The 11,995-nt window shown below is 50.9% G+C and overlaps 1 protein-coding gene across 1 annotated transcript in view; it reads right to left on the reverse strand.

The window, feature by feature from the left end:
* MGAT5B (alpha-1,6-mannosylglycoprotein 6-beta-N-acetylglucosaminyltransferase B) overlaps positions 1-11,995 on the reverse strand; it is a 42,629-nt gene that overhangs the window by 27,894 nt on the left and 2,740 nt on the right. Inside the window, exons 2-4 of the mRNA XM_057378964.1 lie at positions 3,730-3,842; positions 2,633-2,706; positions 583-753 (exon numbers count right to left, since the gene is read on the reverse strand). Coding sequence (XP_057234947.1) covers positions 583-753; positions 2,633-2,706; positions 3,730-3,842 — 358 coding nt within the window. The remainder of the gene's footprint in view (positions 1-582; positions 754-2,632; positions 2,707-3,729; positions 3,843-11,995) is intronic.

The raw sequence follows: 11,995 nt of genomic DNA on the forward strand, positions 1-11,995 counted from the left end.
AACCCAATTCCTCAGCAGGGGAAAGGCACGGACACGCTGGAGCGGGTCCAGGGAGGGCACAAAAATGACCAGAGAGATGAAGMATCTCTGCTGTGGAGACAGGCTGGGAGAGCTGGGGGTGCTCAGCCTGRACAGGAGARGGATCCAGAGAGGTTTTCTTGCARCCTTTAAAGGGGGCTTATAAGATGGGGACACMGYTTTTAGCAGAGTCTSTTGCTTTAGGATAAGGTRTGGTGGCTTTAAACTAAAAGAGTTGATTYAAACCAGACATGAGGAAGAACACTTTCACCATGAGGGTGATAAAACACTGGCATAGTTCACAGAGAGGTGGGGATGGACAATCCCTGGAAACATTCAMGGCCAGGTTGGGCAGGGCTTGGAACAACCYRTTCTGCTGGAAAGGCATCCCTACCCACAACCTCAAAACATCCCTTCCAACCCCAACCATGCCACGATTCCAGGAAAACCCACGAGAGCCATCACAGCCCTGCTGACACCAAAATTTTGTTTCCAGCAGCCTGGAAGCCGATGCCTCCCCCCAAAATCCCCGGAGGGGCTGGAGCCGGGCTGAGCCCACCTTACCTGCGGCCGGGGCGGCGGCGGCGGCGAAGGCACGGCCACTGTCCGGTTCCGCCAGGCCAGGGGCGGGCAGAACCACTCCACCTCGCTGAGGTAGATGAGGAAGGAGCACTCGGTGCCGTCCACGCCGAAGAAGGYGTAGCAGGGGTCAGAGGTCCAGCGGGCCCTCATCCACTGCAAGGGACAAAGGAACAGCGGGGGCTCGTGGAATGGATGTGCAGCCCTGCCAGCTGCCCCTGCTGGGGAAAGCTCTGCTTCTCCATCGCCTTTCTCTGTCTGGGAGCTGRCAGTGCTGGGTTAATGCTTGGACTCAGTGATATCAGAGGTGTTTTCCAACCTCAATGACCCTGGGATTCCGGTGAGTGGGACCCCAGGATGTTCCAGGACCCCAGGAAGGTGCAGAGTGAGGGCTGTGCAAGGACAGGGAGCCCGGGCAGCATTGGGAGCACGGTGAGAGCTGGGGAGTGCAGCCCCAGCAACGCCCACAGATGATRCCTTAGGATTTCTCTATTTCCATGTCTCTGTAACCCTGTGATTCTTTATTGGATAACTCCAGACTCCACAGACAGTGCTGAGCTCYTGCTCTCCCATTTTCACACAAAACAATTCCTCTGCAGYCCCAAACTCAAGGACACCTCCCTGTGCCAGGCCCCAAGAGATGGAAACAACAGAGAATTGGGGGAGCCAAGTTGGAGTTTTTGACTGCATTGGCTGCAGCTGCAATTGGAGAATTCAGCCCCGATGTGCAAATGGACAAAAGTGAGAAAGGGTGAAGAAAGGGCTGCAAACCCTTTTTTGGGTTTTTGGCTGGTGTTCACCCACTCAGTGCCTCTGGGGGATGCAGGGCAGAGAGCGCCAGGAGGGTTTGCTGGGGGCTCCCCGCGTTTCTAGAGCTGGTTCCAGCCTTCCCTGGAGGCACAGCCATTAATTCCCAGGAAATGCTGCACCACAGGGGTTTCTTCTGGCTGGCTTTGCTGGGGAGGTGCTGATCTCATCGCCCCGGGAGCAGCAGGGCAGGGAGACAGATTGGCCAGCAGTCCCTGAGGATGATTTCACATGGAGGAGAACACCCAGGGGCTGGAGCAGGGATCCATCATCCCCCACAACAGCTCTTGCCAGCCTCTTCCTAATTCAGCTACAAAAACAAATCTGCTCAGGGACAGGTTGCTGTGCCCAGTCTGTAAAGCACAGCAATCACGGGGAGGGCAGATGGGTTTACAGGCTTCCATAAATTACATCCCGAATTCACCCAGAGTATGGAAGGAAAGGATGGCTAACACCCATGAAACAGAAAAATCCACCCCCCCATATCATTTTCTTACACCCTGCAACATCTTTCCAGGGAGACTCAGCCCTGCAGAAGCCTGAGCTTGAAGCAGGCTGGGAAGAGGAGGGAAAAGGGCAATGTTTTTAATTAGCTGATGTAAATATGCTCTCTGACAAAGCCATGCTGCTCTGGGCCAAGTGCCAGGCTGCATTTCAGTGTGAGGAGCAGGTTGGGTCAGGCAGGACATCCCATTTGAGATGGAGGTCCTGGCCACCTGAACCAGGTGCTGCTCTGGGCACTGCTGAGCTCGTTCCCCAGGCACCAGGGAATGCTCCAGACATTTAGGGACAGTGAGACAGAGCTTCCTCCTCACTGTGCTTCTGTCAGTAAACAGAAAACTGCAGGCAGGGAGGGCTGCAGGCAGAGCTGGTCTCACAGACCTGCACACCTCTGGGTGCTGTGGCCTCAGGGCTCTGTACCACTCCACCTGAAGGTCCAAGCCTTATTTTTGGGGAAAACAGTCCCATTCTGTGGCAAAGGCTGCCAGAGAAGGTTGGACACCATCCTTGTGTTTTCTCCTCGAAGCACAGCCCTGCTTCACTTTCCACACCTTTGGCTCTGCCCCTCTTCCTTCAATGAGCTGTACATTTCCAATATTAAAGCAAAGAATTTTGTTCTGGAAAACATCCCCTTTGTCACTGTCCTGCCCAGTTTAACCCCGAGGGTCACTGCTCTGGGCCCTTCCCAGCAGCTTCCATCCCAGGCTGAGACCCTYTCCCAACTCACCTCCACCTTTCCGGCGCAGTCAGGGTATTTGGGGTCCCTGGGCACCTCGCACTGATCCCTCCTGCCTTCCATCACTGCAGAGAGACAACATGGGCATGGGAGAGAGCTGGGGCATGACAGCAGCTAGAAATGCTGGGATGGGATGGGATCGATGGGATGGGATGGGATGGGATGGGATGGGATGGGATGGGGCTGGCAGCCCCCAAGCACATTCATGGGCTCCACAGCTGGGCTGGCAGACAGTCCCATCCCACTGGATGGAGCAGGACATCAAGAACTGGAGCATCTTCAGCATCCTTCCCAAATCAGGGAGGAAACAGAGAAAACTCAACCTGCTTCAACACTGGGACCGTTCCCCTTTCCTAAATCTCAGCAGGTTCATTCCCAGCACTTTCCTGCTGCCCTCTGCCTGGTTCAGACCCAAGTCCCCACTGTTCCCACCCCTGTCAGCAGGCTGCAGGACCTAGGGAAGTACCTGACAGCTTTTATGCTGTAAACTTGCAATAAAAACTGTCCTGCTGATCTACTGGAAGAAGACTCAGCCCCCAGGGTCAGCTCCAGGATAAGCCATAAGGGGGCTGAAAAGGTAAAAGGATTTTTTTCTCCCTCTGTGGCTGGGTTAACAAAAGCCGCAACCCCTCCTCTAAGCCCTCCTTTGTCCATAATTGAAAAACCATGAGGTGCAAGAGGCAGTGAAGGATATTCTGCCTAAACCTGAAGAACAACACAGCCACGTGGAAAAACATCTGGAGAGCCCAGCTGCCCTCCCAGCAGTGCCAGGGTGGGATGGGAATGTCTCTCCTGGTGCTGAATCCCAGCACATGTGAATTTGGATCCAAACCACCAAATTTTTCTGCCCAGGTGCWTGTGCTGGCACTGCTCCTCACCTTTGATTTTGCATTTAATTCCCTGGCATTTATTCCCAACAGCCACTCAGATTTGTCACGACTCATCCCCTTGKCAGGCATGAGTTTCCCAAGGAAGTCAGCCCTCAGATCAGCATCCATTCCCAAAATTTTCACCAAATTTTTCATGGCTGGATCTTCCCATTGGCCCAGCAAAACTCAGAGGGGGTTTGGAGCTGGGGAAACACTCACCTTTCCCATTCAGGAGGCTGTTCCGGAGAATCTGATCCACTTTTATTGCAATGTCCGAGACATTCTGAGCGATGGCCTGGATCCTCTCCATCAACCCAGCTGCTGGCTGGAACCTGAGAAAGAAACCAAATTAACCCTGAAAACCTGCTGTCTCCCAGTGGTGACACTCAGAGGTGCTCAGAGCAAAATCCAGGCCCTTGGAAGCTGCCAGCAGGTTGAATTCAGCTCCAGGATGAAACACAGAAACACCTGGAGCAGCACACAAGAGGCAAAGAAGCCACTGCCTTCCAGGAGATTTGATTGAAAAGCTATTTAAATCAGTATTTATACATATCCTGCCATTTTTTGCAGTGTACTGATAAACATGGATCCACCTGTGAATTTTATGCAGGGAAATATTAAATAGACTGGAAAAAAAAAAAAAAAAAAAGCTTTTTCTCATTTCAGATGTGCTGCGTTTGAAAATCTTCTGCTGCGATTATTGGCCTTGCGATGCACGTAGGAAGCTGTGCTGGGAAGAGGAAAAAAAAAAAGGAGAAAAAGAATAGAAATACAGAGAAAAGAAGGTAAAACTGAGGAGGGATGAGGGAATTTGTGGGCTTGGAGCAGAGTGAAGAAAAACACACATAGGACACATGGATATCCTGAGCCAGCCCATCCACCAAAGGTGGGGATCTGTTTCTTTTCACAGGTAGCAAATAATAGGACAGAACAAAACAGGCTCAGGTTGCAGCAGGGGAGGTTTAGGTTGGATATCAGGAAAAAATTCTTGACTGGAAGTGAGGCCAGGCATTGGAACAGGCTGCCCAGGGGAGTGGTGGAATCACCATTTCTGGGAAAATACACCAATATGGTGCTTGGGGATACGGCTTAGTGGTGGGGCTGGCAGTGCTGGGTTAATGCTTGGACTCAGTGATATCAGAGGTCTTTTCCAGCCTCAATGACCCTGGGATTTCGGTGAGTGGGACCCCAGGACCTTCCAGGACCCCAGGAAGGTGCAGAATGAGGGCTGTGCAAGGACAGGGAGCCCGGGCAGCGTTGGGAGCACGGTGAGAGCTGGGGATTGCAGCCCCAGCAACGCCCACAGATGATGCCTCAGGATTTCAGTGTCTCTGTACCCCTGTGAATCTTCAGTATTTAACTCCAGACTCCACAGACAGTGCTGAGCTCCTGCTCTCCCATTTTTACACAAAACAATTCCTCTGCAGCCCCAAACTCAAGGACACCTCCCTGKGCCAGGCCCCAAGAGATGGAAACAACAGAGAATTGGGGGAGCCAAGTTGGAGTTTTTGACTGCATTGGCTGCAGCTGCAATTGGAGGATTCAGCCCCGATGTGCAAATGGACAAAAGTGAGAAAGGGTGAAAAAGCCGTGAGCCATTGTCCATTGTGGGTGCAGCCCCTGGCTGGGCTGGGACTGCCCCGAATGCACCTAAAGGCCCTGAAATAAATAGAACTGCTCTGATTGTCTGAATTTTGTCCAGCCTCTGTTTTAGTTGAGTTGGTTGAGGCATCACAGGCACCTTCCCACCAAGGTCAGATCCCACCAGCTGGAATAGCTGCACGTGGAATCAAACCTGGAATCAACACTGTCCTGSGTGAACAGCCCCATTAAACTCATCCAAGGGACATGTTGTGTTTACAGAAAAACAGACTTGGGTGTCAATTWAAACCTGGGAAAGGTCAAAGAGAACTCCATTCATCAGCTGTGGTGCCCTGCCAGGCCTGACAAGGAGTGACCTCTCCCCCTCCAACGCCTCTCCTGCCACATCAAACAGCCACCTCACCTCAACGAGTTTCAGGAAATCATTTCCCTTTCTGCAGTGTTTGGGCTGTGAGTTTTCCCTCCCGTCACCACCGAGGTCGTTCMGATACGAGGAAATGTCGTGTGCAGTGAGCAAAACCAAAAGGGCTACCTTGAATACCCGTGGCACAAAAAATATGTGCTGATGTCAGGTCCTTCGTGGTGGAGTTTTATGTTTGTTCTCCAGCAGATCAGTGAACTCGAAGGCTGGGATTTAAAGTACCTCTGTCCTCAAGGCTAAAAAAATCCTGGTTTTATGAACCGACACTGCTTCGGTTGTTGATTTAAAGTCCATTTGCCAGCAGCGAGCAGCACACATTTTTCCTTCTGGCATGGTTTACGACCATCAATATTCAGGCTGCATATCTCCACAGGGAGCCACTGATCTTGGGCTTTTAAGAAATAATAATTAAATGCAGAGGACACTGTTGCCCCCGAGTCACTTCCAACCTTTGCAGAGAACAAACSCCAGGTATCCCGCTGTGACCGCTGCAGCGGGGAGGCTGCTCRTGAGGCCCTGGGAAAATATGGGCACAAAAATAACCTGAGATAAGCTCTGCTTGTCAGCGTGGTTCCAAGGAGATAAAATTGTCCTGGTCTGAAAGCTCACAAACYCCTGTTTCTGCAACTCTTTTGCCACCAGCAAGCTGCTGTCAGACCCTACAAGCGATGCAGAGGCACTCAGTAAACGCCTGGGTGGRCAATTTAGGAGCAAACATCACATGGATGCTGTGAATTTTGAGCTACTGAGCCCAAAATTCCTGTTTACAACAAGAAAAGGATGTGGGCTTGGTGAAGATGCGCCCCACGTTTCTTCATCACTCATGGCAAGGAGAGAAGATGCTCACAGCCACAGCAGCACTGYCCCACCCTTCAGAGCACCTAGRTCACCCCACTGCTCAGCTCCTGCCKCTTCCCAGAATCTATTCCAACCCTCACCTGGGTCCAAACCTCCTCCCAAACACCCAAGGAACCAGGTGAGCCTCAAAACTCAACATCAGCCTGAGTCCTTGCCTCCTCTCTGATCACCTCCAGRCCTCAGCTCAGCCAGGGCTCAGCTCTGAGCACCCAAGAAAACTCCCAAACAAAAATCAGGATCATTATCCTAAATAAACTCCTTTCTTCCAACTCAGCCTCGCAGCCAGCCTGAGCCCTGCCAGGCAGCCAGGGCCAGCTCCTGTGAAGCTACAACTGCTCTCCAAACACAGATTTCACCTCAGAGCCCTTGGATGCAAAATGTGTTTCTGAGCATCACACTCCAGTCCTCCAAACGCCAGGCACTGCATGAGATCCATGAGGCTTTCCTCGAAACACAGAGAACTGCTGGAAAGTGGCACTAAAAATGCCTACTGTGGCTCTTGGCACGTGTTAAAGATGGAAAAAGGTATAAAAGCCCCTGGAAAACACAGACCCAGCTCAGATCTGCCGTGCTGCTCACCCTTGAATGCCAAAGGAGCTGCCTCCAAACCCCACCGTGGCTCCGAGAGAGGGATTTCACTCCCGGGGGGAAAAGCCACGCTCCAGTTGGGATCCCTGGCAGATCCCAGTGTTTGTGTCTGCTGGGTAACAAGGCCAACACTGGAGCAGCAAATTTCGTGTAAGGCATTAAGGAGGTGACAAGCAGGTTAAGCATAAGTTACATCAACTCTCAGCAYGGCAATTTGTCACCGGGCAGGGGACAAGAAAATAAGGCATTTTAAGGAAAGTCTCCGATGTGAAAAGGTTTTCAGTGCCTCGCAGGAGTTTGATGCYGTGTTCTCAGTAACTGGAGACGCCGGGAAGGATGAGATTCGTGGTTTGTTCTKCTCAGTGACAGCGCAGCAGAGCAGGAATATCCCACCAGGTGTTTGTATCCAGGCCAGAATGCCAGCCCAGCGGAAAAAATCTCCTTTCTTCCAGCCCCACCACTGCCCAGGGAGCAGCTTTTTGCCTTTTCCCTTCTCACTTTTTAAATCTTTCCATAGCGACACTCTAAATGCCACCAAAATGTGCTGGTGCCGTGCCAGCTATTGAAACCACACTAAATTACCATGGCTTTTCTAGAACAATTTTTTTTCCCTGGGACCTTAAAACCGTTTACTACAGCAAATACAGCRCTTTTACTCCTAACCATCAATATTGATTTCGTCTTTATTATTTTCAGATTTATATTTCCCCRTGTTGATTAAGATTCAGATCACACGGTGCCTTATAATGCTCTGTATACAGTATTCATCTCATTTCAAAAACTGCTATTAAGATGTATCTTTCCCCACTGACAGATCATTTGCCATAGAATATAGCCGGAGGTTGGGTTTTCCGTCACTTTTTTATGCATTAATTTGGTTCCCTTCACTTTGCTCTTGTCCCCAACTCCGCAGCACCAGCTCGGATCCTGCCTGTTTATCCCTTTACAAGCCACTCTGGTTTTATTGCCTTTTATAAAAGTGGCATTATGAAAAGATGAATCTCTTTCTCTTTGTGTGTTGTCTTCATAACACAAGCCCTAAACATATTTGCTTGCTCATCCGATATTTCTTGCTATTAACTGGTGAAAGCCACGGCTTTGGGAAGACCAACACAGASGGAGAAAAGCAGATGTTCTGGAGATAATACGTCAACAAATTCAGCATTTGCACAGAGCAGTTTACCAAAGGATTTCCACTCACTCACTCCAGCGCCTGTGCTGCCATTTGCCTCTTTAAATATTTTAGAAGTTTTTGCCCAGCCCAGGGCTGGGGCTGAGCTCTCACTGCTTCTTTTGGGGGGCACAAATCACATCCAACCCCACAACAGCCTCAGTCTCCAGGGCTGAGGAGCTGAAATCCCACAGGCAGCACTGATAGACAAGGAAAAAAGATCTTTCCCAACCTCCTGGGTCCTGGTGCTGCCTGAGAGGTGTTGCCTGTTYAAAGAGGTGGGATATCTCCTGGAGAAATGAGCCCCAAAAGCATMTCCAGCAGCTCACCCTGAGGGTTCAGCCTCCTCTTCCCATCCCTCCATCTCTCCATTCATCCCCAAACCCCTCCAGCAGAACGAGCTCAGAGTCACCCAGGTCTGTGAAGTCACCAACTCGGTGGCTGGAAAGCTGAGGGGTTCCAGGAATGTGGAAAAAAAACCTCATCCAAGTGCTGGATAACCAAAAAAAGTGGTTTGAATCTCCAAGATCATGGAGGAATTAAAAGCTTTGGTCCACTACAGTATGAGAATCCAAGTAAAACTCATCAGTSCTGGAGGTAAAACATTTTTGGGAGATCCCTGTCCTTGTGTCTATCCCCACATCCTCTCTGAGGAGGCTCAAATCCAAAACTCCAGGAGCCAGGGCTGCCCACGGGGGAGAGAGCAGGACACAGACACAGGGGCTTATGGGGTGGTTGATGCTCTTCCTAAAATTTGTGTCCCAGCCCCTGACACCAATGGTCCTGGCACAGGAGATGCAGCAGGAGCAGAGCCCGGGGCAGGTGCCCCTCTCAGGAGGCTCAGCTGGGCAGTTTGTGTTTATTGTAATCCTGGCTTTAATCCTCATCACTCCAGAGCTCTCACCCTGAGCTTGGAGCAGCAGCTTTGCCTTGGTTTGAGCCGCTGTTTGAGCCAGGGCTGAGATGGGAAGTGCAAGGAATATCCCACATCCTGCCCCACTTGGGAAAGACTCACAGGGAACAGAGAAAAAGCCCAAAATTCTGGGTAGGATCAGCTGGGTGGAAATTTAGAGTCACATTAAAGGAAAAAAGTGCTGAGGCACAGGGCTCACAGCTCTGCTCCCTGCTGGAATGGGCTCACTCCCATCCTCGGTGCCTTTCCTGACATCAAACAAGGACAGGGATGTGGCACCTGGCTTTGCACATGCAAGAAACCTCTGAGAAATGGGTTTATTCTTCACAGCCAGCTCCAGACAGTCAAATGGATGAAAAATTAAAATGAAATTAGGTTAYTTTTTAGAAACTCAGAGGACAGCATTTGCTCCCAGTGTAATTTCTGGGGTCTCTGTACACCTCAAGGTTTTCCACCTMAGGGTGAGACAAACAGCTCGGTCTCCCTCCCCCCACAAACACCTGAGCTCTCTCTGTGTTTGTGCACCCTGGGAATTCACCCTGGGAAAATATCCCAGAGAACATGATTTAGGATGGGAGCATTCCTTGGAAACTCAATTGAAGCAAATTCCAGATGATGCATGGGCAGAGCCCTGACTGAACTGCTCCAACCCCAAGTTACATAATAAATCACAAAATAAATACTGCAGCATTTAACTCACTAAAGCACTTGCATTTATTTTCATTTCAGTTGATTGTGGGTGATATTTCTCACACAAATACTTTTCCAAGAGACCCTGAGCTAACCCAAAGCCCATGGTTGCACACCCCAGGGGAAGGCCATCTCTGATCCTGATGGAGACTCCAGACCCGCAGTGAGCCCCTGTGCTGTGCCCTTCCCCTCCCAGTAACGCTGAAACCATCCAGGACCAGGCTGGGATCATCCTCAGGAGCTGGCAAGAAACAAGAAATAACTCATCCAGCCAGGATGGGATGGGCTGTGAGACCTGGGAGGAAGGGAAGTGCTGGGGAAGAAGGCTCCTATCCCCTCAGCACCCCTGCTCCTGCAGCCACCAAACAYCCAGCAAAGCCAGGCTGGATCACAGGATGGCTCTGACCTTCCCTGGGCTGCTCTGAACCCCACAGCACCTCCTCCCCATGCTGCAGACCCCCCTGAGCCCCTCAGTTTGCCAAGGAGACGGGGAGGCAAGGCACAGAGGGGTCCAGGAGGGCTGCAGGCTCACCTGGGCAGCAGGAACCTGCAGCATCTGGCAGTGATTTCGCTCACCAGCAGCAACAATTCAGGAATTAATCGAGCCAGGCTGGCAGGATGCAGGAACATCATCCATTTAGTGTCATATTGCGAGACTTTTAATTACTGGGGGAATATGGAGTCATGTAATGATTACAAGAACAAATACTTAAAGTGTGTGGAAATTAACTGAGCCTTGGCAGTAATTAAGCTYGAAGATTAATCAGTTGTTAGGAAATAACACCCTTTGCAGGCTAACCGYTCTGTGGGGAAGGGGGGATGACCGGGGATGTTGGTGCTGCAGACCCCAGCCTTCCCCTCTGCCATGCCCTCGTGGGATGAGGTGAGCAGGAGCAGCCCAGCTCCTGAAAAAGGGATTCTCCAAAACCCAAAACTGCRGGGTTATGGCACCAGATTGGGTCAGACACATCAGATCCCTCCTCCCTTCCCTCCCTTCCTCCCTCCCTCCCAAGCACTTTCCAGCGAGAGATCAACACTTCCCCTGCAAACTAATATTTCCCTTGCCCAGTAAACAGCTCTCCAGGAGGCTTCCATAAGTACTCCTAATTTCCTTCCCCTCRGATGATTTACGAGGGTTGCATTCAATTAACGGCGCTATTGATTTTCCCGCAGCTGACTGGCAGCCTGCTCGCCCTGCTTAGGGAATCCATCCTTCCCTTCCCGGCACGGCCAGGGGTGGAAAAGGGATCCAGAAACACCTGGGATCTACAGGTGCAGCCCGTGTCCTTATCCCAGCATGAGATCCCACAAAACATTTGGGCAGCTCTTCCGARGGGCAGAAAATTGGAGTTGGATGTTTGAGTTTTCCAAGAGTTTTATCGGGTGCGTTGCAAGAGGCTGGTGGGAGGCACCTGTGGAATGTTCAAAGGAAGGTTTTGGAGCCACATTCAGCTTGGGAAGCTTTCCAARGCAGGTCATTAATTCCACCCTGGATATCCAAACTCTTCCTGGCTCTTTCCAAGGAGTAAAGGCACCCCCCAGCCCCCTGCTCAAGCACTCACAGGTTATCCCAGAAAAGCCTTCACCTCCTTCCTCTCAGCTGGGGGCTCTGCAAAACCCAGCCCTGCCGATTCCACTGGAGAGCACTTTGTAAAAACAAGGATTAATCCACTTTTGGGCAGCTGGAACAGCAAAGCCAATGCTGGCGGCTGCTCTGAGCGGGAGGGAGACAAAGGCAGTGGCGGTGCCAAGCAGGGACTCTTTGAAGACTGAAATCCCTTTGAAATTAGCACCCTTTAATTGTATTATCTCTCCCTGCCAGCCTCAAGTCGGTCACTGGTGATCAAAGAGACAGAGACAGGGAGGGAAGGAGACAAGCCCTTGGTGGAATCCCAGGATCCCAACAGGAGCAGCTCCCGGGTGCCTCCATGGGGCTGGTGTGGGTCCAGGAGATATTCAAACCCAGCAGAGCAGCTGTGAGAAGGAAGGAATTTTGGAAGGAGAAGGAAGGAATTTTGGAAGGAATTTTGGAAGGAATTTTGGAAGGAATTTTGGAAGGAATTTTGGAAGGAATTTTGGAAGGAAGGAAGGAATTTTGGAAGGAAGGAATTTTGGAAGGAAGGAATTTTGGAAGGAAGGAAGGAATTTTGGAAGGAAGGAAGGAATTTTGGAAGGAAGGAAGGAAGGAATTTTGGAAGGAAGGAATTTTGGAAGGAAGGAATTTTGGAAGGAAGGAATTTTG

The sequence above is a fragment of the Malurus melanocephalus genome, unplaced genomic scaffold (genome assembly GCF_030028575.1).
Source record: "Malurus melanocephalus ecotype Western Australia unplaced genomic scaffold, MMel_1.1 scaffold_381, whole genome shotgun sequence".
Classification (NCBI taxonomy): domain Eukaryota; kingdom Metazoa; phylum Chordata; class Aves; order Passeriformes; family Maluridae; genus Malurus; species Malurus melanocephalus.